The sequence below is a fragment of the Callithrix jacchus genome, chromosome 7 (genome assembly GCF_049354715.1).
Source record: "Callithrix jacchus isolate 240 chromosome 7, calJac240_pri, whole genome shotgun sequence".
Classification (NCBI taxonomy): domain Eukaryota; kingdom Metazoa; phylum Chordata; class Mammalia; order Primates; family Cebidae; genus Callithrix; species Callithrix jacchus.
Window position 1 is genome coordinate 131,154,863 of NC_133508.1, and position 26,854 is coordinate 131,181,716.

The 26,854-nt window shown below is 37.8% G+C and overlaps 1 protein-coding gene across 15 annotated transcripts in view; it reads left to right on the plus strand.

Annotated features, from left to right (window-relative positions):
* The window catches only part of CCDC18 (coiled-coil domain containing 18), a 110,575-nt gene that overhangs the window by 72,416 nt on the left and 11,305 nt on the right, over positions 1-26,854 (plus strand). For 13 of the 15 annotated variants that reach the window (XM_017974951.4, XM_009001721.5, XM_017974950.4 and 10 more), the window contains 6 exons: positions 8,185-8,284; positions 8,865-8,981; positions 17,602-17,745; positions 18,987-19,190; positions 20,942-21,079; positions 26,193-26,393. In XM_017974951.4, coding sequence (XP_017830440.4) covers positions 8,185-8,284; positions 8,865-8,981; positions 17,602-17,745; positions 18,987-19,190; positions 20,942-21,079; positions 26,193-26,393 — 904 coding nt within the window. The remainder of the gene's footprint in view (positions 1-8,184; positions 8,285-8,864; positions 8,982-17,601; positions 17,746-18,986; positions 19,191-20,941; positions 21,080-26,192; positions 26,394-26,854) is intronic. The other 2 variants (XM_078332487.1, XM_078332486.1) reach the window with 1 other exon arrangement.

The following is a 26,854-nucleotide window of genomic DNA, read 5'->3' on the forward strand; positions in this document are numbered from 1 at the left end:
TTTTAAGAGGCATCTCAAACTTGGCCAAAATAGGACTCATATATTTCCTCATAACCCTGCCCTTCCTCTAACTCAGCATCATGCAGTTGCTCAAACCAAAAATATATAAGATTTTTCTTGTTCTCTCATTCCATCCCTTTTTTCATCCAGTGTATTAGCAAGCCATGTCAACTTTATTTCCAAAACATATTCTTTTTTTTTTTTTTTTTTGAGACAGAGTCTCGCTCTGTTACACAGGCTGGAGTGCAGTGTCATGATCTCAGCTCATTGCACCTCTGCCTCCCGGGTTCAAGCAGTTCTGCCTCAGCCACCAAGTAGCTGGGATTACAGGCGCCCACCATCATGCCCAGCTAATTTTTGTATTGTGAGTAGAGGTGGGGTTTTGCCATATTGGCCAGACTGGTCTTGAACTCTTGACCTCAGGTGCTCCACCATCCTGAGCCTCCCAAAGTGCTGGGATTACAGGCATCAGCCACTACACCCAGTCCCAAAACATATTCCTAAATCTATTGATTTCCTGGCCTCTTTTCTGTTATCTTTAGCACAAAGCGTCATTTCTCACCTGATCTATTGCTGTAGCTTCCTAACCAGGCTCTCTGCTTACGTTCTTGACCCTGTCCCAACAATCCATTTTTCCGAAAATAGATTTAAGTTTATTATTTAAGACATAAATAAGGCCAGGAGTGGTGGCTTATCCCAGGGGCGGAATGATATAGTTTGGCTGTGTCCCCACCTAAATCTCATCTTGAATTTCCATGTGTTGTGGGAGAGACCCAGTGTGGGAGGTAACTGAATCACGGGGGCAGGTCTTTCCTATGCTGTTCTCATGATAGTGAATAGGTCTTTAGGAAATACTGAGTAATTTGTAATCACTGCATTGTTACTATATTAAGTTCATTCGCAAGGTTGTATTTTTTGACACTGGTGTTTGTTATATAGCCACAGTCCTGTCTAGATTTGTAATCCCAGCACTTTGGGAGGTCGAGGCAGGCAGATCACAAGGTGAGGAGTTTGAGACCACCCTGACCAATATGGTGAAACACCATCTCTTCTCAAAATATGAAATTAGCCAGGCATGGTAGCAGGCATCTGTAGTCCTGGCTACTCAGGAGGCTGAGTCAGGAGAATTGCTTGAATCTGGGAGGTGAAGGTTGAAGTGAGCCAAGATCACACCACTGTACTCCAGTGTGGACAACAGAACAAGCAAGACTCCGTCAAAAAAAAAATCATATTACTTCACTACTTACACTTTCTAATGGCTTTCTAAAACCTTCAGAATAAAATGCAAACTCCTTCAGAAATGAAAATAAAAGCTACATTGATATATCATTTTATACCCACTAAGGATGGTCATTTTTTAAAAACAGAAAATAGCAAGTGTTAGCAAGTGTGGAGAAAATGGAACCCTCATTCATTGCTGGTAGGAATCTAAAATGTTGCAGCCACTGTAGAAAATAGTTTAGCATTCCCCAATAAGTTGAATATAGAATTACCATATGACCCAGTAATTCCATTCCTAGTTTGGTACCCAAAAGGGTTGAAAACAAGTATCTAAACAGAAATTGTATACAAATGTTTACAAAGTAAACCAAAACGTGAAAACAACCCAAATGTTCATCAACAGATGAATGGATAAACAAAATATAGTGTATTAGTCCATTTCATGCTTCTGATAAAAACATACGTGAGACTGGGCAATTTACAAAAGAGGACTCAATAGTTCCACATGGCTGGGGAGGCCTCACAGTCATGGCAGAAGGTGAAAGACACATGTCACATGGTGGCAGACCAGAGAAGAGAGCTTGCCAGGAAACTCCCCTTTATGAAACCATCAGATCTCTTGAGACCTATTCACTATCATGAGAACAGCATAGGAAAGACCTGCCCCCGTGATTCAGTTACCTCCCACTGGGTCTCTCCCACAACACATGGGAATTCAAGATGAGATTTAGGTGGGGACACAGCCAAACTATATCATTCCACCCCTGACCCCTCCCAAATCTCATGTCCTCACATTTCAAAACAAATCATGCCTTACCAACAGTCCCCCAAAATCTTAATTCATTTGAACATTAACTCAGAAATCCACACTCCAAAGTCTCGTCTGAGACAAGGTAAATCCCTTCTGCCTATAAGCCTGTAAAATCAAAACCAAGTTAGTTGCTTCCTCGATACAATGGGGATACAGACATTGGGTAAATACACCCATTCCAAATGGTAGAAATTGGCCAAAACAAGGGGGCTATAGGCCCCATGCAAGTCTGAAATCTAGCAGGGCAGTCAAATCTTAAAGCTCCAAAATGATCTCCTTTGACTCCGTGTCTCACATCCAGGTCACACTGATATAAGAGATAGGTTTCCACGGTCTTGGGCAGCTCTGTCCTGTGACTTTTTAGGGTACAACCTTTCTCATGGCTGCATTCACAGCTGGTGGTGTCTGTGGCTTTTCCAGGCACACAATGCAAGCTATCAGTGCATCTGTTATTCTGGAGTCTGGAGGATGGTGGCCCTCCCTCTTCTCAAGGCTCTACCAGGCAGTGTCCTAGTCAGGGACTCTGTGAGGGAGTGCCCACCTCACATTTCCCTTCTGCACTGCTCTAGTAGAGGTTCTCCATGAAGGCTCTGCCTCAACAGCAAACTTCTGTCTGGACAGCCAGGCCTTCCCATACATCCTCTGAAATCTAGGTGGAGGTTCCCAAACCATGACTTCTCTGTACCCCACAGGCTCAACACTGGGTAGAAGCTGCCAAGGCTTGGGGCTAGCACCATCTGAAGCCACAGCCCGAGCTCTCTGTTGACGTTTTTTAGCCACAGCTGAAGTGGCTGGGATGCAGGGTACCAAGTCCCTAGGCTGCACATAGCACAGTGACCCTGAACCCTGCCCATAAAACATTTTTTCCTCCTAGGCCTCAGAGCCTATGATAGGAGAGGCTGTTGCAAAGACCTCTGACATGCCCTTGAGATATTCTCCCCATTGTCTTGGGGATTACCATTCGACTCTCTGTTACTTATGCAAATTTCTGCGGCCAGCTTGAATTTCTCCTCAGAAAATGGGATTTTCTTTTCTATTGCATTGTCAGTCTGCAAATTTTCCAGATTTTTATATTCTACTTCCCTTAGAAAATTGAATGCCTTTAACAGCACCCAAGTCACGTCTTGAGTGCTTTGTTGCTTAGAAATTTCTTCCACCAGATAACCTAAATCATCTCTTTCAAGTTCAAAGTTCCCCAAATCTCTAGGGCAGGGACAAAATGCCACCAGTCTCTTTGCTAAAACTTAACAAAAGTCACCTTTGCGCTGGTAACCAACAAGTTCCCCACTTCTCTCCAAAACCACCTCATTCTGGACTTTATTGTCCATATTGCTATCAGCATTTTGGTCAAAGCCACTGAACAAGTCTCTAGGAAGTTCCAAACTTTGCCACATTTTCCTGTATTCTAAGTTCTCCAAACTGTTCCAGCCCTTGGCTGTTACCCAGTTCTAAAGTCGGTTTCACTTTTTTGGCTCTCTACAGTAGCACCTCACTCTACTGGTACCAATTTACTGTATTAGTGAGTTTTCACGCTTCTGATAAAGACATACCCAATACTGGGCAATTTAGAATGAGGTTTATTGGGCTTACAGTTCCACATGGCTGGGGAGACCTCACCTGGAAGGTCAAAGGCATGTCTCACATGGCAGCAGATAAGAGAAGAGAGCTTGTGCGGGAAACTTCCATTTTTAAAACCATCAGATCTCATGAGACTTACTCACTGTCACAAGAATAGCACAGAAAAGACCTGTCCCCATGATTCAGTTACCTCCCTCTGGGTCTCTCCCACAACACGTGGTAATTCAAGATGAGATTTGGGTGGGAACACAGCCAAACTGTATTATATAGTGTATCCATACAAAGAATATTATTCAGTCATAAAAGGAATAAAATACTGATAAATGGTACAATGTGCATGAATCTTGAAAACATTGTGCTAAGTGAAATAAGCCAGATACATGATGCATAATTCAATTTATGAAATATTCAGAATTGGGAAATTCATAGAGAAAGAAAGATTAGTGGTTGCCAGGGACTAGGGGAAGGGAGAATGGAAAATAAGTGCTAATTCGTATGACATTCTGTGGGGGACCAATGAAAAAATACTGGACATAGTGGTGATGATTACACAACATTATGAATATACTTAATGCCTCAGAACTGTACACTTTAAAATGGTTGAAGTGGTAAATTTTATGTTATATATAGTTTACCATAGTTAAAAAAGAATCCAAGCTCCTCATCTTGGAATACAAAGCCTTATGTGGTCAACTCCCTATCTACTTCTCTGGACTCTTTTTATACAACTCTCCTTGCTCCTGGCTTTTTTTTTTTATATTTCACACTTACCAAGTTTGCTTCTACCATGGAACCTTGAGCATAGCTGTTTCTTTTGATTGGGATGACAGATAAATGGTCAGCTTCTTCTTGTCTTTTATTATTATTATTATTGTCTGCCTGAGCAACAAAGATTCTATTTCTTATCAGAGTAATTTCCTGTGCTTTATATTGACTTTAGCATGTTCTTGATTATTTAAGATGACTGAGTCTCTTCAGTTTTAAAAAGAATGAAAGTTAAATTTTTTATGATTATTTTCCTCCTATATTTCCTTTTTATATTTTATTTTTTTGTTTTATTTTTTAAAAGAAAAAAAAAGAATGAAAGAAAGAAAGAGGGAGAGGGAACGGGAGTATTGCTTCATTGCCCAGGCTAGAATGCAGTCTAAAAATGGATATTGAAAACCTCTTTTATGCCAATAATTGTGCTTAACAATGGAGACAGGAAGGAATAAGGGAGGAAAATAACAAACAAGCAGCCAACCAATATTTCATTTAAACCTGTGAAATGCTATGCAATTACTGAGGAGTGATTTACTTCCAATTATGTAGTCACTTTTAGAGTAGGTGTGATGTGGTACTGATAAGAATGTATGTTTTCTATATTTGGGGTGGAGAGTTCTATAAATGTTTATTAAGTTTACTTGTTCAGGGTCTGAGTTCAAGTCCTGGATGTCTTTGTTAATTTTCTGTCTCGTTGATCTGTCTGATATTGACAATGTGATGTTAAAGTCTCCCACTGTTATTGTGTGGGAGTCTAAGTCTCTTTATAAGTCATTAAGAACTTGTCTTATATATCTGGCTGCTCCTGTATTGGGCGCATATATATTTAGGATGGTTAGCTCTTCTTGTTGCATTGATCCTTTTATCATTATATAATGTCCTTCTTCGCCTCTTTTAATCTTTGTTGCTTTAAAGTCTATTTTATCAGAGGCGAGAATTGCAACTCCTGCTTTTTATTTATTTATTTATTTATTTTTGCTCTCCATTTGGTTGGCAAATCTTCCTCCATCCCTTTGTTTTGAGACTGTGTATCCTTGCATGTGAGATGGGTTTAGATGCAGGATACCGATGGGTTTTGGCTTTTTGTCCAACTTGCCTGTTGTGTCTTTTGATTGGGGGATTTAGTCAATTTAAATTTAGGATTAATAATAATATATGTGAGTTTAATACTGCTATTTGATGTTAGCTGGCTGTTTTGCCCATTAGTTGATGTAAATTCTTCATTATGTTGATGCTCTTTACTTTTTGGTATATTTTTGGAAAGGCTAATACTAATTGTTCCTTTCTATGTGTAGCACTTTTTTCAGAAGCTCTTGTAAAGCAGGCCTGGTGGTGATGAAATCTCTAAGTACTTGCTTGTTCACAAAAGATTTTATTTTTCCTTCACTTGTAAAGCTTAGTTTGGCTGGATATAAAATTCTGGGTTGAAAGTTCTTTTCTTTAAGGATGTCGAATATTGGCCCTCACTCTCCTCTGGCTTGTAGGGTTTCTGCTGAGAGATCTACTGTGAGTCTGATAGGCTTCCCTTTGTGGGTAACCTGACCTTTCTCTCTGGCTGCCCTTAGCATTTTCTCCTTCATTTCAACCCTGGTGAATCTGATGATTATGTGCCTTGGAGTTGCTCTTCTTGAGGAATATCTTTGTGATGTTCTCTGTATTACCTGGAGTTGAATATTGTACTGCCTTGCTAGGTTGGGAAAGTTTTCCTGAATAATATCCTGAAGAGTATTTTCCAGCTTGGATTCATTCTCTTCGTCACATTCAGGTACACCTATCAAATGTAGATTAGGTCTTTTCACATAGTCCCATGTATCTTGGAGACTTTGCTCATTCCTTTTTGTCCTTTTTTCTCTAATCTTGTCTTCTCATTTTATTTCATTGAGTTGGTCTTCAACCTCTGATATCCTTTCTTCTGCTTGATCAATTTGACTGTTAAAACTTGTGCATACTTCGCGGTGTTCTCGTGTTGTGTTTTTCAGCTCCATTAATCCATCTGTTCCTCTCTAAATTGTCTATTCTCATAAGCATTTTGTCAAACCTTTTTTCAAGGTTCTTAGTTTCTTTGCATTGGGTTGGAACATGTTCTTTTAGCTCACAGAAGTTTCTTATTATTTGCCTTCTGAAGCCTGATTCTGACAATTCATCACACTCATTCTCCATCAGGTCTTGTTCCCTTGCTGATGAGGATCTGCGATCCCCTGAAGGAGGAGAGGCATTCTGATTTTGGATGTTTTCAGCCTTTTTGCGCTGGTTTCTTCCCATCTTTGTGGATTTATCCACCTGTCGTCTTTGTAATTGCTGACTTTCTGATTGGGTCTCTGAGTGGACATCCAGATTATTGGTGGTAATGTTATTTCTGTTTCTTTGTTTTCCTTCAGTGGATGCCCCTCCGCCACAGAGCTGGACCTTCCCGGGTTCAGCTGTGCTTGCTGTGAAACTCTCAACCATAAGGGTTTCCAGTTGCTTTTTTTTGTGGGGGCGGGATCAGCTGAGCCTGATCACCTGGCTCCCTGCCTCGGAGCCCCCTTTTTTTCTTTTCCTAATTAAGCAGTCGATTCTCTCCCAGGTGCCCTAGTCGCCCACTCTATACAATTTCCCGTGCAGCAACCGTGCTGGCTGAAACGGCGGTGCTGAGATTCGTGACGCTTTTCTGCCTGGGAATCTCCCGGTCTCGCTCCTGGCTTCAGTCCCCCTCCCAATCAGCTGAATGGGTGACTCTGCCTTCTCAGAGCTCCAAACGCCAACCATAGGGTACCAGTCCCGCATACTCCACACTGAGAACCGCTGTGCCGGGATGCCGGCAAAACAGCCACACCAGCCAAAAGAGTCACGCTGGTGACCCGTGGGTCTCCTCCTCTGGGAATCTCCTGGTCCCTAAGCAACAAAAATTGGTCTGGAAGTCTGGCGTCCACTCACTCCCTGCATCTTCACTGGGAGCTGCAACCCTGAGCTGCTGCTAGATGGCCATCTTGGAGGATCTCTCTCCTCCTTTTGATTTTTTAAATCTCTTCTTGTCTTTCATATTACTTCAGAGAGAACACTTCTCTGACTACCAACTCTAAAGTAGCCACCCCATCACTACCTCATCATGCAATTAATGCTGTAACTTAGCACTTATTATGTATTTTTTAACTTAGGTGTTTATAGTCTGTCTTTTCTCCTGGTCCTATTAGAATGTAAACTCAGATCAGGGACATTTATCTTTTTTACTATTAAGTCCACAGGGCTTAGAACCCTGGCATATAGGAAACATTAGTAAATATTTGCTAAATCAATAAGTGAATGAATAAATTAAATGAATAACTTTTACCTTTTTAGAATACCCTTTATTAAAATAATTGTATTGATGTCAATCTTTTTCTTTTTGGAGATGGAGTCCTACTCTGTTGCCCAGGCTGGAGTGCAATGGCACGATCTTGGCTCACTGCAACCTCCACCTCCTGGGTTCAAATGATTCTCCTGCCTCAGCCTCCTGAGCAGCTGGGACTACAGGCACCCACCACCACACCCAGCTAATTTTTATATTTTTAGTAGAGATGGTGTTTCACCATATTGGCCAGGCTGGTCTCGAACTCCTGATCTTGTGATCTGCCTACCTCGGCCTCCCAAAGTGCTGTGATTACAGGCATGAGCCACTGTACCCGGCCTATCTTTTTCTTGATTATTCCTTTAGTTTGACCCTTTCAATCTGAGTTAATTGCACATATTCTTTTGCTTTTAATTTATAGAAAAGATAACCTGGTCGACCTAACTTTTTAAAATTGTAATATTCCTACTATCTGCTTTGATCTTTTTCCTTTGATAAATTGTAGAGAATGCAAGATGGAGATTGAAGACAAAAAGCAGGAGCTCCTTGAAATGGACCAGGCACTTAAGGAGAGAAATTGGGAACTAAAGCAAAGAGCAGCTCAGGTTGATTTTTCTTAATTATATTAAATGAAGTTTTCTATTATGACACAGTCACACAGGATTTGAGAGGTCACCAATTTTTGGTAAAATGGGTATTTTTATAGCATATCTTTTCTCTGCACATAGGGTTTAATAAATTAGAGATATGTCATTTCTCTTTACCTTGATATTTTTCTAGCAAGTAGATTTTGAAAATGAGGATTAGCTTAGTATCTGAGTCTTTTGATCTCTTATTACCCCATATCAGAAGAAGCTAAGTTTTAGAGGAACAAAAATATTTGGAAGGCATTATTTAGCACTTTTTATCCAGCATAAAATGAGTCTGAATTCTTTCATTTGTTATTTATTAACACAACTATATTTTGTTAAGTTTCTATAATGTATATGGGATTGAATGTCATTATGTATTTTTTAAAAATGTATATGAGGCTCATGAATCATTAGTAAACGATTATTTTACCCATTTAAAAAATAATTTGAGATGCATTTTTACTTGTTATACTTGCTATAAACAATGACAATGCCTATTCTAAGCACACAAGTTTTTATATCAGAATAAAATTGAACAACAGTTATTTTTTAGGTTACACATTTGGATATGACTATTCGTGAGCACAGAGGAGAAATGGAACAAAAAATAATTAAATTAGAAGGTACTCTGGAGAAATCAGAATTGGAACTTAAAGAATGTAACAAACAGGTAAATTATTTTAAAATTACATATTTTAAATTATTTTTTTAATTCAGACTATAAAAACACCCATTTCATAGTGGGTGTTTTTGTTTGTTTGTTTTGGAGGCAGAGTCTCACTCTGTTGCCCAGGCTGGAGTGCAGTGGCATGTGATCATACCTCCCTACAGCCTCGAGTTCCTGGGCTCAAGCAATCCTCCTGCCTTGGTCTACCAAAGCATTGGGATTACAGGTGTGAGCTACCACACTCTGTGGATCTTTTGCTTCTTTGATTAAATTTCTTCCTATTTTTTTTGTAGCTGCTTTAAATAGGATTGCTTTCTTGATTGATTGATTTTAGTGTATAGAAATGCACTAAATGAGCTACCACACTCTGTGGATCTTTTGCTTCTTTGATTAAATTTCTTCCTATTTTTTTTGTAGCTGCTTTAAATAGGATTGCTTTCTTGATTGATTGATTTTAGTGTATAGAAATGCTATTGATTTTTGTATGTTAATTTTGTATCATGCAACTTGACTGAATTTATCATTTCTTTTTTGTTTTGTTTTTTTCTTCTGTTTTGAGACAAGATCTCACTCTGTCATCCAGGCTAGAGTGCAGTGTTGTGATAGCTCACTATAGCCTCAACATCCCAAGCTCGGGTGATCCTCCCACCTCAGTCTCCCAGGTAGCTGGGACTACAGGCATGCACCACTGTGCTTGGGTAATTTTTAAATTTTATGTAGAGATGGGGTTTCGCCATGTTGTCCAGGTAGGTCTCAAACTCCTGGGCTCAAGCTATCTGACCGCCTTAGCCTCCCAAATTGCTGGGAATACAGGTTATGTTACGTCATGCCCAGCCTTATTTATCAGTTCTAATAGTTTTATTCATGGAGTTTTCAGGTTTTTCTGAATATAATATTATATCATCTGCAAACAAGGATAATTTAACTTCTCTCTTCCAATTTGATGCCCTTTCTTTCCCTTTTCTAGTTGCTGTATTCAGGAATAAAAGTACTATATTGAATAATGGTGGTGAAAGTGGGCATACTTGTCTTATTATATATCTTAGTGGAAAGACTTTCAGTTTTTCCCTAGTCCTTCATAGGAATAATATTAACTATGGGTTTGTTATAAATGGTCTTTATTGTGTTATTTTCCTTCTATACCCAATTTGTTGAGAGATTTTATCATGAAGGGATATTGAATTTTATCTGATGCTTTTCAATAATGCTTTTAATTTTAATATGAAATTGGTTTTTTTGGTCCTTGATTCTGTTGATGTGATGTATCATGTTTAATGATTTGTGTGTATTGGACCATCTTTTCATCCCTAGCATGAATTCCACTTGGTGATGGTGAATTCCATTTGGTTATGGTAAATGATCTTTTAAACAATGTTTTTGAATTCAGTTTCATGGTATTTTGTGTGGATTCTACATCTGTGTTCATCAGGGATATTAACCTGTTGTTTTCTGTTTCTGTTGTGTCCTTGTCTGTTTTTGGTATTAGGACAATGCTGGCCTTGTAGAATGAGTTTAGAAGTGGGCCAGGCACAGTGGCGCATGCCTGTAATCCCAGCACTTTGGGAGGTCGAGGTGGGCGGATTGCTTGAGCTCAGTTCATGACCAGCCTGGGCAACCTGGTGAGATCCCGCCTCTACAGAAAATACAAAAATTAGCCAGGCGTGGTGGCATATGTGTATAGTCCCAGCTACTCAGGATGTTAAGATGGAAGGATTGCTTGAGCCTGGGAAGTAGATGCTGCTGCATTGAACCATGAGTGTGCAACTGCACTCCAGCCTGGGCACCACAGTGAAACTCTATCTCAAAAATCCCCCCTCTTCAGTTTTTTTAAGTCATTTGAGTAGAATGAGTATTCTTTTTTCTTTAAATGTTTGGTAGAATTCAGCAGTGAATCCATCAGGTCCTAGGTTTTTCTTTGATGGGAAACTTTTTATTACTGCTTTTATCTCATTACTTGTTATTGTTCTATTCAAGTTTTCTCTTTCTTCATGGTTCAGTCTCAGTAGGTTGTGTGGGCCCAGAAGTTTATCTGTTTCTTCTAGGTTTTCCAATGTGTGGGTGTATAGCTGTTCATAATAGTCTCTAATGAGCCTTTGTATTTTTGTGGTATCAGTTGTAATATTTCTTTTTTCATCTCATTTTATTTATTTGGGTCTTCTCTCTTCTTACTCATCTAAAAGCGTTTGTCAATTTTGTTTATCTTTTCAAGAAATCAACTCATTGTTTCATTTATTTTCTGTATTGTTTTGTAATCTCGATTTCATTTATTTTTTGCTCTGATCTTTATTATTTCTTCCCTTCTAATAATATCAGGTTTGGCTGTTCCTATTCTAGGGTGGGAAAAGCAGTTCAAGACCCCTTTGTTGCTCAGGCTTATATTCTTACCAACACATGGAATTATTCAGAATACATAAAAGTATGACATATTATTCAGAATATATGTTAGGCCACAAAATAAAACTCATCAAATTTTTAAAGGTAGAAATCCTATCAAATATATTCTCAATGCAATTCTAAAAACATTATTTTCAGTAATATTATTTAATATCAGTGTTAATATCAGTAATAATATTTTCTTTTTGTATTGCATTTTAGGTTTGGGGGTACATGTGAAGAACATGCAAGATAGTTGCATAGGTACACATGTGGCAGTGTGATTTACTACCTTCCTCCCCTTCACCTGTATCTGGCATTTCTCCCTCTGCTATCTCTCCCCAACTCCCTACCCACTGCTGTCCCTCCCCTATTCCCCTCAACAGACCCCAGTCCCCAGTGTGTAGTGCTCCCCTCCCTGTGTCCATGTGTTCTCATTGTTCAACACCCACCTATGAGTGAGAACATGCGGTATTTCATTTTCTGTTCTTGTGTCAGTTTGCTGAGAATGATGGTCTCTAGGTTCATCCATGTCCCTACAAAGGACACAAACTCATCGTTTTTGATTGCTGCATAATATTCCATCGTGTATATGTGCCACATTTTCCCTGTCCAGTCTATCATTGATGGGCATTTGGGTTGTTCCCAGTTCTTTGCTATTATAAACAGTGCTGCAATGAACATTCGTGTGCATGTGTCCTTATAGTAGAATGATTTATCATCCTTTGGATATATACCCAGTAATGGGATTGCTGGGTCAAGTGGAATTTCTATGTCTAGGTCCTTGAGGAATCACCACATTGTCTTCCACAATGATTCAACTAATTTACACTCCCACCAAAAGTGTTCCTATTTCTCCACATCCTCTCCAGCATCTGTTGTCTCCAGATTTTTTAATGATTGCCATTCTAACTGGCGTGAGATGGTATCTCAATGTAGTTTTGATCTGCATTTCTCTCATGACCAGCGATGATGAGCATTTTTTCATATGTTTGTTGGCCTCATGTATGTCTTCTTTTGTAAAGTGTCTGTTTATATCCTTTGCCCACTTTTGAATGGGCTTGTTTATTTTTTTTCTTGTAAATCTGTTTTAGTTCTTTGTAGATTCTGGATATCAGCCATTTGTCAGATGGGTAGACTGCAAACATTTTTTTCCTATTCTTTTGGTTGCCGATTCACTCTAATGACTGTATCTTTTGCCGTGCAGAAGCTGTGGAGTTTGATTAGGTCCCATTTGTCTATTTTGGCTTTTGTTGCCAATGCTTTTGGTGTTTCGGTCATGAAGTCCTTGCCTACTCCTATGTCCTGAATGGTTTAGCCTAGATTTTCTTCTAGGGTTTTTATGGTGTTAGGTCTTCTGTTTAAGTCTTTAATCCACTTGGAGTTAATTTTAGTGTAAGGTGTCAGGAAGGGGTCCAGTTTCTGCTTTCTGCACATGGCTAGCCAGTTTTCCCAACACCATTTGTTAAACAGGGAATCCTTTCCCCATTGCTTGTTTTTGTTGGGTTTATCAAAGATCATATGGTTGTAGATATGTTGTGTTGCCTCCAATGCCTCTGTTCTGTTCCATTGGTCTATATCTCTGTTTTGGTACCAGTACCATGCTGTTTTGATTACTGTATCCTTGTAGTATAGTTTGAAGTTCGGTAGTGTGATGCCTCCTGCTGTGTTCTTTTTGCTTAGATTTGAGTAATAATATTTTCAGTAATGCTTTTAATTTTATATGCACCTTTAGGTGTATATTTTATTTGTTTGAAGACATTATATTTTTTAAAATTCTTCACCTTTTGTTCATTCAGGTGAATGTTGTTTAAATTTCATGTATTTGTATAATTTCCAAAGTTCCTCTTGTTATTGATTTCTAGTTTTATTCCATAGTGGTTAGATAATAAACTTGATAGGTTCTCTATCTTTTAAAATTTGATGAGACTTATTTTGTGGCCGAACATATTTATGTATTCTGAATAATATTCCATATGCTGATAAGAATGTGAGCCTGGGCAACATAGTGGGACTTTGTCTTTACAAAAAGTGAAAAGAAAAAAATAGCCAGGTGTGATGATATGCTCTTGTGGTCCCAGATACTTGGGAGGCTAAGGTGGGAGGATCACTTGAACCCAGGAGGTCAAGGCCACAGTGAGCTATGATTGTGCCCCTGCACTCCAGCCTGGGCAACAGAGTGAGACCCTGTCAAAAAAGAAAGAAAGAAAATAATGTGTATTCAGTGACAGGTGGATGAAGTGTTCTGTAAATGTCAGTTGCAAAATGCCTCTTTGGCCTAGTATGTAGTTGAACTCTGACGTTTCTTTGTTGATTTTTTAAATCTGGACTATCTGTCCATTACTGAGAGTGGAGTATTGAAGTCCCATACTATTGTTTTATTGCAACCACCTATTTGTTGCTTTAGATCTGTTCATGATTGCTCTATATTCTTGGGAGCTCTATATGTCTGCGTGCATAGGTATTTATAATTTTCATATCCTCTTATATAATGATAATATATATAATCTTATATAATACTGTTATATAATAACATGACATTTATCATTATATATTGGCCTTCTTTGTCTCTTTTTACTGTCTTTGATCTAAAGTCTGTTTTGTCTAAGTATAGCTATTTCTACTCTTTTTTGATTTCCAATTTGAACGGAGTATCTATTTACATTCTTTTACTTTCAGTCTATGTGTGTCTTTATGAAGTGAATTTATTTTAGGAAGCATATAGTTGGATTTGTTTTTTAATCCATTCACCTGCTCTATATGTTTTAAATGGAAATTTTAGTCTGGTTACATTCAGTGTTGTTATTGATAGGTAAGGATCTGTGCCTTTTTGTTACTTGTCTTTTAGATGTTTTTTAACTCCCCCTTTTTTTCCCACTTACTGTCTTTCATTGTGGTTAAATGATTTTTTTCTGGTAGTATGATTAATTGGTTACTTTTTATTTTTAGTATATCTCTCACAGGTTTTTGCTTTGTGGTGAGACACATACAAAACATCCTATTGTTATTAACAAGTTATTGAAAACTGATATCAACTTAACTTTGATAACAAAAAAAAAAACAATTAAAAACCTGTATACTTTAATCTCCTTCTCCTTCCACATTTTGAATTTTTGGTGTTCCAGTTAAATTTTTATATTGCCTATCTCTGAATAAATTGTTGTAATTATTATTTAATAATTTTCTTTTAGTCTTCTTACTAAAGATATAAGTGGTTTGCACACCATGATTTCAATATTAGTATAACAGTCACATTAGTGTCTTTTTCTTTGAGTTTGAAGTACTCCCTTTAGCATTTCTTGTAGTATAGGTCTAGTAGTGATTTCCTCAGCTTTTGTTTGGGAAAGTATCTTTTCATTTCTGAAGGATAACTCTGCTTGGCACAGTATTCATGGTTGACAGGTTTTTTTTGTTCAACACTGAGTATACCATCTTACTTCTTCCTGGTCTGTAAGATTTCTGCTGAGAAGTCTGCTGCCAGGCATATTGGATCTTCCTCATATATTATTTGCTTCTTTTCTCTCACTGCTTTCAGGATCCTGTCTTTGTCTTTGATCTTTGAGAGTTTTATTATAATAAGTCTTAGGGTGTTATTATTTGGGTTGAATCTATTAGCAATCTTTGACCTCCTTATACCTGCGTACTTATATCTTTCTTCAGGTTTGGAAAATTTTCTGTTGTTTCTTTAAAAAAGCTTTCTACCCCTTTGTTTTTCTCAGTTCCTTCTTTAACTCCAATAATTCAAATATTTGCTCTTTTGATGTTGTCTCAAAGATCCTATATGCTTTGTTCATTCCTTTTTATTCTTTCTTTTCTCCTCTCACTGTATATTCTATTTATTTATTATTTATCAAACATGGGGTCTCTGTTACCCAGAGATGGAGTGAGGTGGCACAATTATAGCTAAGTGTAGCCTGGACCACGTGGGCTCAAAGGATCCTCACACTTCCACCTCATGAGTAGCTGGGACTACAGATGCATGCCACCACACCTGGTTAGTTGAAAATAATATTTTTTTTTAGTGATGGAGTTTCACTATGTTATTCAGTCTGGTCACATATTCCTGGGCTCAAGCAATCCTTCCAGCCTACTGAGTACCTGGACTACAGGTGTGAGCCACCATCCTCAGCTCTGACTATATACTTTCAAATAGTCCATCTTCAAGCTGACTGATTCTGTTTGACCCATTCCGCTGTTGATGCTCTTTATTTCATTTTTTACTTCATTTGTTATATTTTTCAGCTCCAAAATTTTTGTTTGATTTTTAAAAAATTATTTTATTCACTGTTAAATTTCTCAATTGATTCTCTGTGTCTTCTTGTAGTTTGTTGAACTCCCTTAAAATAGCTATTTTAGTTCTTTGAGAGATCACATATCTTCATCACTTTAGGGTTACTCTCTGGTGCCTTATTTTGTTCATCTGGTGAGGTTGCATTTCCTTGAATGTTCTTGATGCTTATAGACATGCCATGACATCTGCATATTCAGGGACTGGGTATTTATTTTAGTCTTTGCAGTCTGGCTTTGTTTGTGCTTATCCTTTTTGGGAGGCCCTCAGGAATTCTAAGCAAACTGGCTTTTGTGTTCCCTGAGGCTGTGATCACTGCAGCTGTTGAGTGAGCACTAGAGGATGATCTACATCCAGGCTTGCTGCAAGTCTTATGAGGGCTCCAAGGTTGACATGGCTTTCCAGCCCACATGGACTTGGGAAAGACTCAAGCTGCATACTAAGGCTGTGGGAATGCTTGCCAGGGATGTAGGGCCAGAAGGCTGTCCTAGTGGCCCAGAAGGGTATGTTTCCCAGCAGATCATTTTACATGTGGGATGAGTCTCTAGTTACAATGAGAGGGACTGGAGTTGAGACTGGCCATCTTGGGATATATTGTGGAGTGGACCCTGGAGAACCCAGTCTCAGCTTAGAGGGATACACATAGCCCACCAAGTTTCTTCACAGGATATTTCCCCAACTACAGTGTGAAGAGCTAGAATTGAGACTGGGCCTCCTTGGCATCTGCTGTGGGATGGAGGCTGGAGAACCTGTCTTGTTGGCCCAGACAGGGCCAGCAGTCTCAGCCTACATGGAATAGTTCCCTGTCTGCAGTGGCAGCTGCTGGAGCTGAGATTGTATCCCCTTAGCATCTGCTGTGGGACAGAGGCTGGAGAGCCTGTCTCCTTATTTCAGAGGGGCATGTGTCTCCCAGCAAGTCCCTGCATAGATGGGGATAGTTCCCTGATTGCAGCAGGAGAGTCGGAGCTGAGACTGGGTCCCCTTGGGATCTGCTGTGGGTCAGAGGTTGGCAAGCCTTTCAAGGAGGCTTAGACTCCTAGGCTGCAGGATTAGGACAAGTCTCCCTTTGGGTCTGTGTGTGAGCAGCTCTAAGCTGAGACCTCAGCTGATGAAAGTTGGAGCAGAGTTGCCAGGCAACTTTCCAGTTCACTGGTGAGACATGTCAGCAGGCAGAGCCTTTCTGCTAAAGCACTAGTATGCACGATTCCTTATGGACCCCTTTGCAGATGGTTGTGCTTATAGGCTCAAGGCCAAATGGAGCTGTAGCCAAGTCCCTTGGGGAACTGGGCTGTTTCCAGGCTTGAACCCAGAAGCAAGCTTGGCATATCAGCCACCTAGCAGCTTTCTGTCTGTGCTCTCAAAATAACCCTCCTAGGTCTTCATCTCTACCAGGTTTTCACAAACTCCTACTTGAATCCTGAGGCTTCTGCAAAGAGACTTTTGACAATGGATAGGTGCAGGATTCTTTATTTTTTTTTTTTTTATTTTAAATTAACAGTGTTTATTTATCTCTAGGTATTATTGAGAGCCTAGAGTGAAGACACAATTTTCATTTTGTAATTTACACACTTCTATAAGCTAAAACAAACAAAAAAAAGTCTTCTCTATTTAATATAATGGTAGAATACAACTTCTACTGTAATATTTAAAATTTCAATCACTTTTGGGGTACAGCTAGTTTTTGGTTACATAGATACATTGTATAGTGGTGAAGTCTGAGAGGGTGTAAGATTCTTGTTGTGGAGGAATATGAGTGGGTTACCTTCTATTCCGCCATCCTGGTAGTGTCCAAGAACAAAAATTCCTGTGCTTATTTCCAAGATATAATTATCTTAAGAAAAATACATGTTTGTATTTTGCTTTTAGATATGAGTGTTTAAAACTTGACTTACTTGGAGCACAGCTATGATTAAATTATTTTTCATTAGTTTTACTAATACTGCTTATCTGTTTAAAATTCAGATGGAAAGTTTGAATGACAAATTACAAAATGCTAAAGAACAGCTTCGAGAAAAAGAGTTTATAATGCTACAAAATGAACAGGAGATAAGTCGACTGAAAAAAGAAATTGAAAGAACGCAACAAAGAATGAAAGAAACCGAGAGTGTAAGCAAATTATTTTCACCTAAGAAACAAGTGGTAGTCTCTGTTGAGTGAAATGAATCTTTATGTTGTAAACTGTTTGGTTTTAAAATATACAGAAACTGTGCCATAACTGTTTTTAGTCTAGTTATTTGTGCCAGAAACCTGTTAGTTTCTTTGACCTTTTAAAATATTTTTCTCAAAAAAAAAAAAACAATAAATAAATAAAATAAAATATTTTTCTGATGGTCTAAGTATAGGCAAGGACAATGTCTTATTTATCTCTATATACAGGCCTCTGGTATCTCTCATATAGTAAATCTACAACATACGCTTATTTGGTTGACAAGTATTTATTGAGAACCTACTATGTAATAGAATCGAAGAGTCAGCTATCAATAAGATACAGTGTTTTGCCTATTAGGAACTCCATCAAAAAAATGATGGTAAATAAATAATTGTACGTTATTGAGACCAAGTCCATTGAATTGCCAGATGAAGTTTGATGACTTCTTATCATTAGTATGCATGTGTGTTGACTGGTGAATTCATTCTACCACTTGCCTTTTTAAAAAGTGAATTTAGGGTCAGGCATGGTGCCTCACACCTCTAATCCCAGCACTTTAGGAGGCTGAGTTGGCAGGATCACTTGAGCCCAGAAATTCAAGATCAGCCTGGGCAACATAGCAATGAAACCCGTGTCTCTACAAAAACATTAAAAAACTAGCTAGGTGTGGTGATGCATGCCTGTGGTCCCAGCTACTTGGGAGGCTGAGGTGAGGGGATTGCTTGCGCCTGAGAGGTCAAGGCTGCAGTGATTTGTGATCACACCACTGCACTCCAATTTATGCAACAGAGCAAGAGCCTGTATCAAAAAAAAGGAGGGGCGGTGGGGGGAGGAGGAGGAAAAATATATCTACATCAATATATTCTCTGTCTTTCACATAGATAATTATGTTACCTTCTTTTTTCTCTTTTTCTTTTCTGTCATGTTACATTCAAAATGATAAAAGATTATATGGCTTGTATATGTTATAGTCATGTAATATATATCAATAAGAGTCCCAATTTTATTACGGTATTTTTGTCATTTTCTTATTAGAATTTTTTTTTTTAGTATCAGTTTCACAGTGTGTGATACTCATTGTATGTTAAATTTTATAAGAATTTAGTTGGAAAGGGGGAATTTACTTATTAAATCAGAATAAGAAATAGGTAATCTGCATATTTCATTCTGAAACCTACAAATACCTTGTGCTTTTCAGGTTATGAAAGAGCAGGAACAGTACATTGCTACTCAGTACAAGGAGACTATAGATTTGGGGCAAGAATTGAGGCTAACCCGGGAGCAGATGCAGAACTCTCAGACAGAATTGGTGGAGGCTCGTCGTCAACAAGTCCAAGCACAGAGAGAAATAGAAAGGCTCTCTAGTGAACTGGAGGATATAAAGCAACTCTCTAAAGAGAAAGTAATCCCTATTTTAAATAATCTTATGTTTCTGAAATCTACAACTTTTAGCATTCACTTTTTTGAACCATAGAATATAGTACTTGCAAAATGAACTGTTGCACAACAGTGTGAATGTACTTAATCCCACTGAATTATACACTTAAAATGGGTCAATTTTGTGTATATTTTACCACAATTTTAGAAAATAATGAACTGTGCTACATATATAGATAACTTTGTAATATAACTAGGAAGTCATTCAGATCTGAGTTTTGGCCAACTGGTTCTCAATAAATTGAGTTATAGAGGACTTTCAGACTTTTAAGTGAGTTTGAGCTCTTACTTGAAAAAATAAAGCAAATCTCTTTTGAGTAAAAATTAGTGACTTTTAAAAATGAGAACTATCTAAATTTGTACCTTTTAGGAAACCTGTAGTTCAGAATTATTGGGAGGTAAAGTGCTTTTAAAAAGCAAGAGTACTAATGTAAATTTTACCTTCCCAGTATTTGGTAGGAAGTTAACTACTTGGCTTAAAACTGTTTAGATTGGTATACTTGGGTTAATTATTTAGGCTTTAAGAAAAATGTGTTTATGCATTTTGCAAAAATATTCTGCTTTCCATTGGGGTTACTAATTTAGCATAGGAATTGAGTTAAAAATTTTTACCTTTAATTTTGGTTAAACCTACCTATGTTGGTATTCACATTTCTGGATGGTTAGACCAGTAAAGCATACATAGAGAATGTTTACTAGAGATAGATTGTACATTTCTGGTTCTACTAGGAAAAGGGAACCTATCTACTTTTATCTCGTTTCTGCCTTTATCTATAGTATCTAAGTATATAGTACAATTGGTTGTTATTTGATAAGCTAAGCTCACTTTTAAAAGTGAGTTAAAGTGAGGAATTTTTTAATTGACAGTGTTTTAAACATTTTAACCCAAAACTTATATATAGATAGATAGATAGATATGTTTCTCCTTTGATGTAGGGCCAAACCTTCGTTCTTTTTGTATGAGTCATTTGATTAGAATTCTACCTAGTCTTTCTCATATAACTAGAATCCTACCTGGTCTTTTACCACACTAGATCATCTGTAGTTTCCAATATTGCTTTCTTTAAAGTGAAGGAAGAATTAATTAAAAGACATTTATAAGTGAATCAGAATATAGCATGTTATATTTTTATGGGACCTCCTACAATATTTCATAACTATTTTGAGTGTTTCTAATTGGATAGCAAAATGTTCATGACTTATTCACTGAGCTATTTCAAAACATACAACTTAGTTTTTGGATAAAAACTTTGCATTTGCTTATTTTATCATGTTCATAATCTATAATAAAATTACTAATTAAAATTGCAAGCACAGTTAGCTAAATTAGTACAAATAAGTTTGAATAAAAACACAACTGATTCTTGATAAACAGAAAATATATATAGTGAGCAAAAATGTATAGGCATACCTAATAGTAGACTGTTACTGGCCAGAGTTTAGTGTCCTGTGGTTATTATTAATAATTCATTTTATAGAAAGCATTGGTTAGTGAACATCTATTTTATTATGACAGTAAACAATTACATTAATACTCTCCCATTAGTAGTCTCTGAAATGTCTAGATTTTAAAGCATACCATTTAATAAATTAACTTTGTGTCTGTGTTTATATAATATAAAAATTAAACTACTTTCATTAATGCACTGGATTGGTTTAGCTATAATAACCAAGTAAACAAGTTTTATAGCTTTTACTCAATATGTTATTTTTTAGGATGCTCATGGGAACCATTTAGCTGAGGAATTGGGGGCTTCTAAAGTACGTGAAGCTCATTTAGAAGCAAGAATGCAAGCAGAAATCAAGAAATTGTCAGCAGAAGTAGAATCTCTCAAAGAAGCTTATCATATGGAGGTGAAGAAAAATTTAGTTTGTTTTGGTGTAATGCCCACTAAAGTGGAGCTTGACCTATCAGGACAAAAGTATGAGTCCAGCTCTTAAGTGTTCATTGTTGAATAATACATTGTGGTCTTCATTTCTGGTATCCTAAACATACAACTTTCACTTTACTATTCTGTGGGGTTAAGAGCTTGAATTCCTGCCAGGCAACCTGGTTCCAAACCCTAGCTCACCATGAGGCCACCTGTATCACCCTGGGTAAGTTACTTAATCTCTGTCCAAAATGGATATAATAACAGTATCTACCTTATAGAACTGTGGCGAATATTAAATGAATTAATATTTAAATTACAAATTAGCATTTGTAAAAGACTAACTGGAGATATTTAATAACTGATGAAAACAGTTTCATGTGATGTGAATCAATAATGCTTTACAATTTTCAACATTTCTTCTTATAGTAACTTAGCTAGAGAGTTAATACTAGAGCCTTTTTATCTGTCGGCATGTCTTGAGCCTTCATAGAAATGGGCAGTATTATTAACTAGAATATCACATCTTTTTAAAAACTACCCTTGAAGATATTACCCAAAGTCTTTGTATATGATTTAAATAAATTACTTATTGTGTTTAGTGCTAATAAAGCATTTTTCGAATATGGCAAGGTTGCAAATACATTTACATTAAACTCCATTCAAGAGAGTTTGTTAACATTTTTGTAGGTGATTGGTGTGGCTTGTGGGGACCATGTCTTGCTTAAATACATTTAGAATCATAGCTCTTTGGAAGCATTGTACCTGCCAAACAAAGCTTATTTGCAAGCTGAATCTAATCCTAAGACCAAGAATTTGCAACTTTTGATCCTTAGAGACAAACGTAAATGAATGTTGTTGGACTTAGCATAATTATCTAATTGTTATTAGCAGCTCAACTTAGTAACAGTCAGTAATAATTAGGCCATCTCAAGTGTTTGCCCTTAACTACTCATTATGCTTTCATTATATGGCCTCTGTTCTGTTTTTAAGTATAATTATCCAATTTTTTATTTTAGTTTTATAAGCCACATGAAATTATAAATAGATAGCACATAAAATAAATTGTAAATGAGTTGAGTATTGCTATCTTTTTAAAAAAGAGATGGGGTCTCTCTGTGTTGCTCAAATTCCAGAGCTCAGATAACCCTCCCTCCTCAGCCTCCAGGTAGCTGGGAGTAAAAGCACATGCCAGCCAGGGCAGTGGCTCAAGCCTGTGATCCCAGCATTTTGGGAGGCTGAGGCAGGTGGATAACTTGAGGTTAGGAGTTCAAGACCAGCCTGACCAATATGCCAATCACCATCTCTACTAAAAATACAAAAATTAGTCAGGTGTTATGGCACGTACCTGTAATCACAGCTACTCGGGAGGCTGAGGCAGGAGAATTGCTTGAACCCAGATGGCAGAGGTTGCAGTGAGCCAAGATGGCACCATTGCAATCCAGATTGCGTAAGAAGCGTGAAACTTGTCTCAAAAAAAGTAAAATAAGTACATGTTGCTGCATGTTAATATTTAATATTGCTATTTAATATTTGATACTAATATTTTTGTATAATATTGAAGTATATATTTTCACCTCTTTGGAGTTGACAAAAATTTACTTTTAAAGTATATATGTTGTTTGAATATAAAAATGAGAGCATATGGCATTAAAGTAATAGAGAGCTAGAAAATAGGATCAATAATTTTTAACAGTATTTTTTAATATACAGGTTTCTAAATTGTCAGAAAAGTCACTTAATAGGGACGTGCAAAGCTCCTGATTTTTTGGATGAGAATGAGATTGTTTTAACAATTGTGAAAATTTTAAATATATTTAAAAATAGAACAGTATAAATAGTATACATCCTCTTATATTTATTTTTGAACATTAATAATTATCAATGCATAGTCAATTTATTTCATCCACAAATACATTGATCATTTTCTTTTATCTAAAAGAGAATACTTTTGAGAATGAAAAGTAATCATATAGTAGTACATGAGGACACCAGGCATAAAACCCAGACAGTCGTAAGCATACTTGGAAGTGTGTCAACATACCTTTAACCTTTGAAAACACAATGCTTTCAAAGTGGTATGATTCTAAATGTATTTAAGCAAAACATGGCCTCCACAAGCCCCACCAATCACCCACAAAAACGTTACAAACTCCCTTGAATGGAGTTTAACATAAATGTTAAACTCATTCCCAACCTGTCCCCATATTCACATGATATTTGAAGCAAATTTTAGACATCATTATTTCATCTGTACACATTTCAATAAGTATTTTGTATTAGTTCATTTTCACACTGCTGTAAAGAAATACCAGAGATTAGGTAATTTGTAAAGAAAAGAGATTTAATTAATTCACAGTTTCATATGGCTGGGGATGCCTCAGGAAACTTACAATCATGGCAGAAGGTTAAGGGAAAGCAAGGCATGTCTTACATGGCAGCAGGAGAGAGAGAGTGTGTGGAAATGCCATCTTTATCTCATGAGAACAAACTCACTGTCACAAGAACAACATGCAGAACCAACCCCATGATCTGGTCAGCTCCCACCATGTACCTTCCTCAACACGTGGAGATTACAATTCAAGATGAGATTTGGGTGGGGACACAGAGCCAAACCATATTGCAGCTCTGGCCCCTCCCAGATCTCATGTTCTTCTCACATTTCAAAACACAATTATGCCTTCCCAACAGTCCCCCAGAGTCTTAACTCATTCCAGTATTAACCCAAAAGTTCAAGTTCAAAGTCTCATCTGAGACAAGCCAACTTGCTTCTGCCTATAAGTCTGTAAAATCAAAAACAAGTTAGTTAATTCCAAGATACAATGGGGGTACAGGCACTGGGTAAATGCTCCCCTTCCAAGGGGAGAAATTGACCAAAACAAAGAAGCTGCAGAGCCCATGCAAATCTGAAACCAGTGAGGCAGTCATTAAATCTTAAAGCTCCAAAATAATCTCCCTTGACTCCATGTCTCACATCCAGGGCACGTTGATGCAAGGGTGGGCTCCCAGAGCTTGGGGAAGCTCCACCCCTGTAGCTCTGCAGGGTACAGCCCTAGGCTGGCGTTGAGTGCCTGGGGCTCTTCCAGGTACATGGTACAAGCTGTTGGTGGATCTACCATTCTGGGATCTGGAGAATGGTGACCCTCTTCTCACAGCTCCACTACACAGTGCCCCAGTGGGGACTCTGTGTGGGGGCTCCAACCCCACATTTCTCCTCTCGATTGCCTTAATAGAGGTTCTCTACGAGGGCTCCACCTCTGTAGCAGACTTTTACTTAGGCATCGAGTGATTTCCACACATCCTCTGAAATCTAGGCAGAGACTCCCAAAACCCAACTCTTGTCTTCTGTGCACCTGCAGGCCCAACACCACATGGAGGCTGTCAAGGCTTTGGGCTTGCACCCTCTGAAGCATCAGTCTGAGCTGTACTTTGACCCGTTTTAGCCATGGGTAGAGCTGAAGCGACTAGGATGCAGGTCACCATGTCTTGAGGCTGCACAGAGCAGTGGGACTCTGGACCTGGCCCACAAAGCCATTTTTTTCTTCCTAGGCATCCAGGCCTGTAATGGGAGGTGCTGCCTTGAAGATCTCTGAAATGCCCTGGAGACATTTTCCTCATTTTCTTGGCAATTAACATTTAGCTCCTCATTACTTAAGAAAATTTCTGCAGCCAGCTTGAACATCTCCCCATAAAATGGATTTTTCTTTTCTACCACATGGTCAACCTGCAATTTTTTTTTAACTTTTATGCTCTGCTTCCCTTTTAAACATAAGTTCCAATTTCAGATCATCTCTTTGTGAATGGATGTGACTGTACACTTTCAGAGAAGCCAGATCACCTCTTGAATCCTTAGAAATTTCTTCTTCCAGACACCCTAAATCATCTCTCTCAAAGTTCCACAGATCTCTAGGGTGGGGGCAAAATGCCACCCATCTCTCTGCTAAAACATAGCAAGAGTGACCTTTACTCTAGTTTCCAGTAAGTTTCTCATCGCCATCTGAAACCACCTCTGCTTGGACTTCATTGTCCATATCACTATCAACATTTTGGTCGGAATCGTTCGACAAGTCTCTAGGAAGTTCCAAACTTTCTCACATCTTTCTGTCTTCTGATTCTTCCAAACTGTTCTAACCTCTGCCCATTACCCAGTTCCAAAGTTGCTTCTACATTTTCAGGTTATCTTTATAGTAGTACTCCACTACTTTGATACCAGTTTTCTGTATTAGTCCATTTTCACACTGCTATATACAACTGTGAGCCAATTAAACCTCTTTTCTTTATAAATTACACAATCCTAAGGCTGGCATGAGTGCCTGAGGCTTTTCCGGGTACAGGTGCAAGCTGTCACTGGATCTACCCTTCTGGTGTCTGAAGAATGGCAACAGTTTCAGGGTAGTTTATAAAGAAAAGAGGTTTAATTGACTTACAGTTCCACATGGCTGGGGAGGCCTCAGGAAACTTCGAATTATGACAGAAGGGGAAGCAAGGCATGTCTTACATGGTGGTTGGAAAGAAAGCAAGCAAGAGGGGAAGTGTCACACTTTTAAACCATCTTGAGAATTCACTATTATGAGAACAGCATGGGGAAAATCATCCCCATGACTCAATCACCTCCCACCGGGTTGCTTCTTCAATATGTGGGGATTACAATTCAAGAGGAAGCCTGCGTAGGGATATGGAACCAAACCATATCATAGCTCTAAAAGAAAAGGGCTATTTTTTGGAACAGAACCATAATACCATTATCACACCTAAAAATTGACAGTAACACCTTAATATCAAATATCCAGTCATTGTTCACATTTCCCCAATTGTCTCAAAAAATGTCTTTATAGTTTATTTGGTCACATCGATACCCAAATAGAGACCATTGCATTTAGTTAAGTTCTTAAGTAAATTGAAGATTATAGATTCCTTTTATCCCTTTCTCCTCTAATATTTTATTTGTTAAGAAAGCAGATGTTTGTCACTATAAACAGAATTTACTTTTTTTTAAAGAAAAAATAAATAGAAGTAGAAAGTATTAGATTGTTGTTGAATCCAGTTCCATTCTATTTTTTGTTTATTTTACTTTTTCCAATTCTGGGGCTATATAGATGATTTCGCATCAAGAGAACCATGCAAAGTGGAAGATTTCTGCTGACTCTCAAAAGACTTCTGTTCAGCAACTAAATGAACAATTAGAGAAGGCAAAATTGGAATTAGAAGAAGCTCAGGATACTGTAAGCAATTTGCATCAGCAAGTCCAAGATAGGAATGAAGTAATTGAAGCTGCAAATGAAGCATTACTTATTAAAGTAAGTAAGCATATAAAAGTAATAAAGTATACCTATGAAAAAGTACTTACTGTCCTTGTAGTTTATAGAGGACCATATGGCCAAATATTGGCCTGTTTGAATAAAAAGCATTTTATTTAGAAGATGCTGAATTTAGGAAATTATTTATGTGATGTACATCTGATATAATTTTTACATGTTCAAATATAAACTCATCTAATCATAATGTTTACACTAGAGGGTTTTATACTCGATGTACCTTAAAAAAAAAGGAGAAGCATTTTTCAAAATCAGTAAAGTTTTTTTTTTTTTTTTTTAAATCATAGAGTAGGCTGGGCACAGTGGCTCACTCCTGTAATCCCAGCACTTTGGGAGGCCGCGGCAGGTGGATCACTTGAGGTTAGAAGTTTGAGACCAGCCTGGCCAACGTGGTGAAACCCTGTTTCTACTCAAAATACAAAAATTGGTGGGATGTAGTGGCC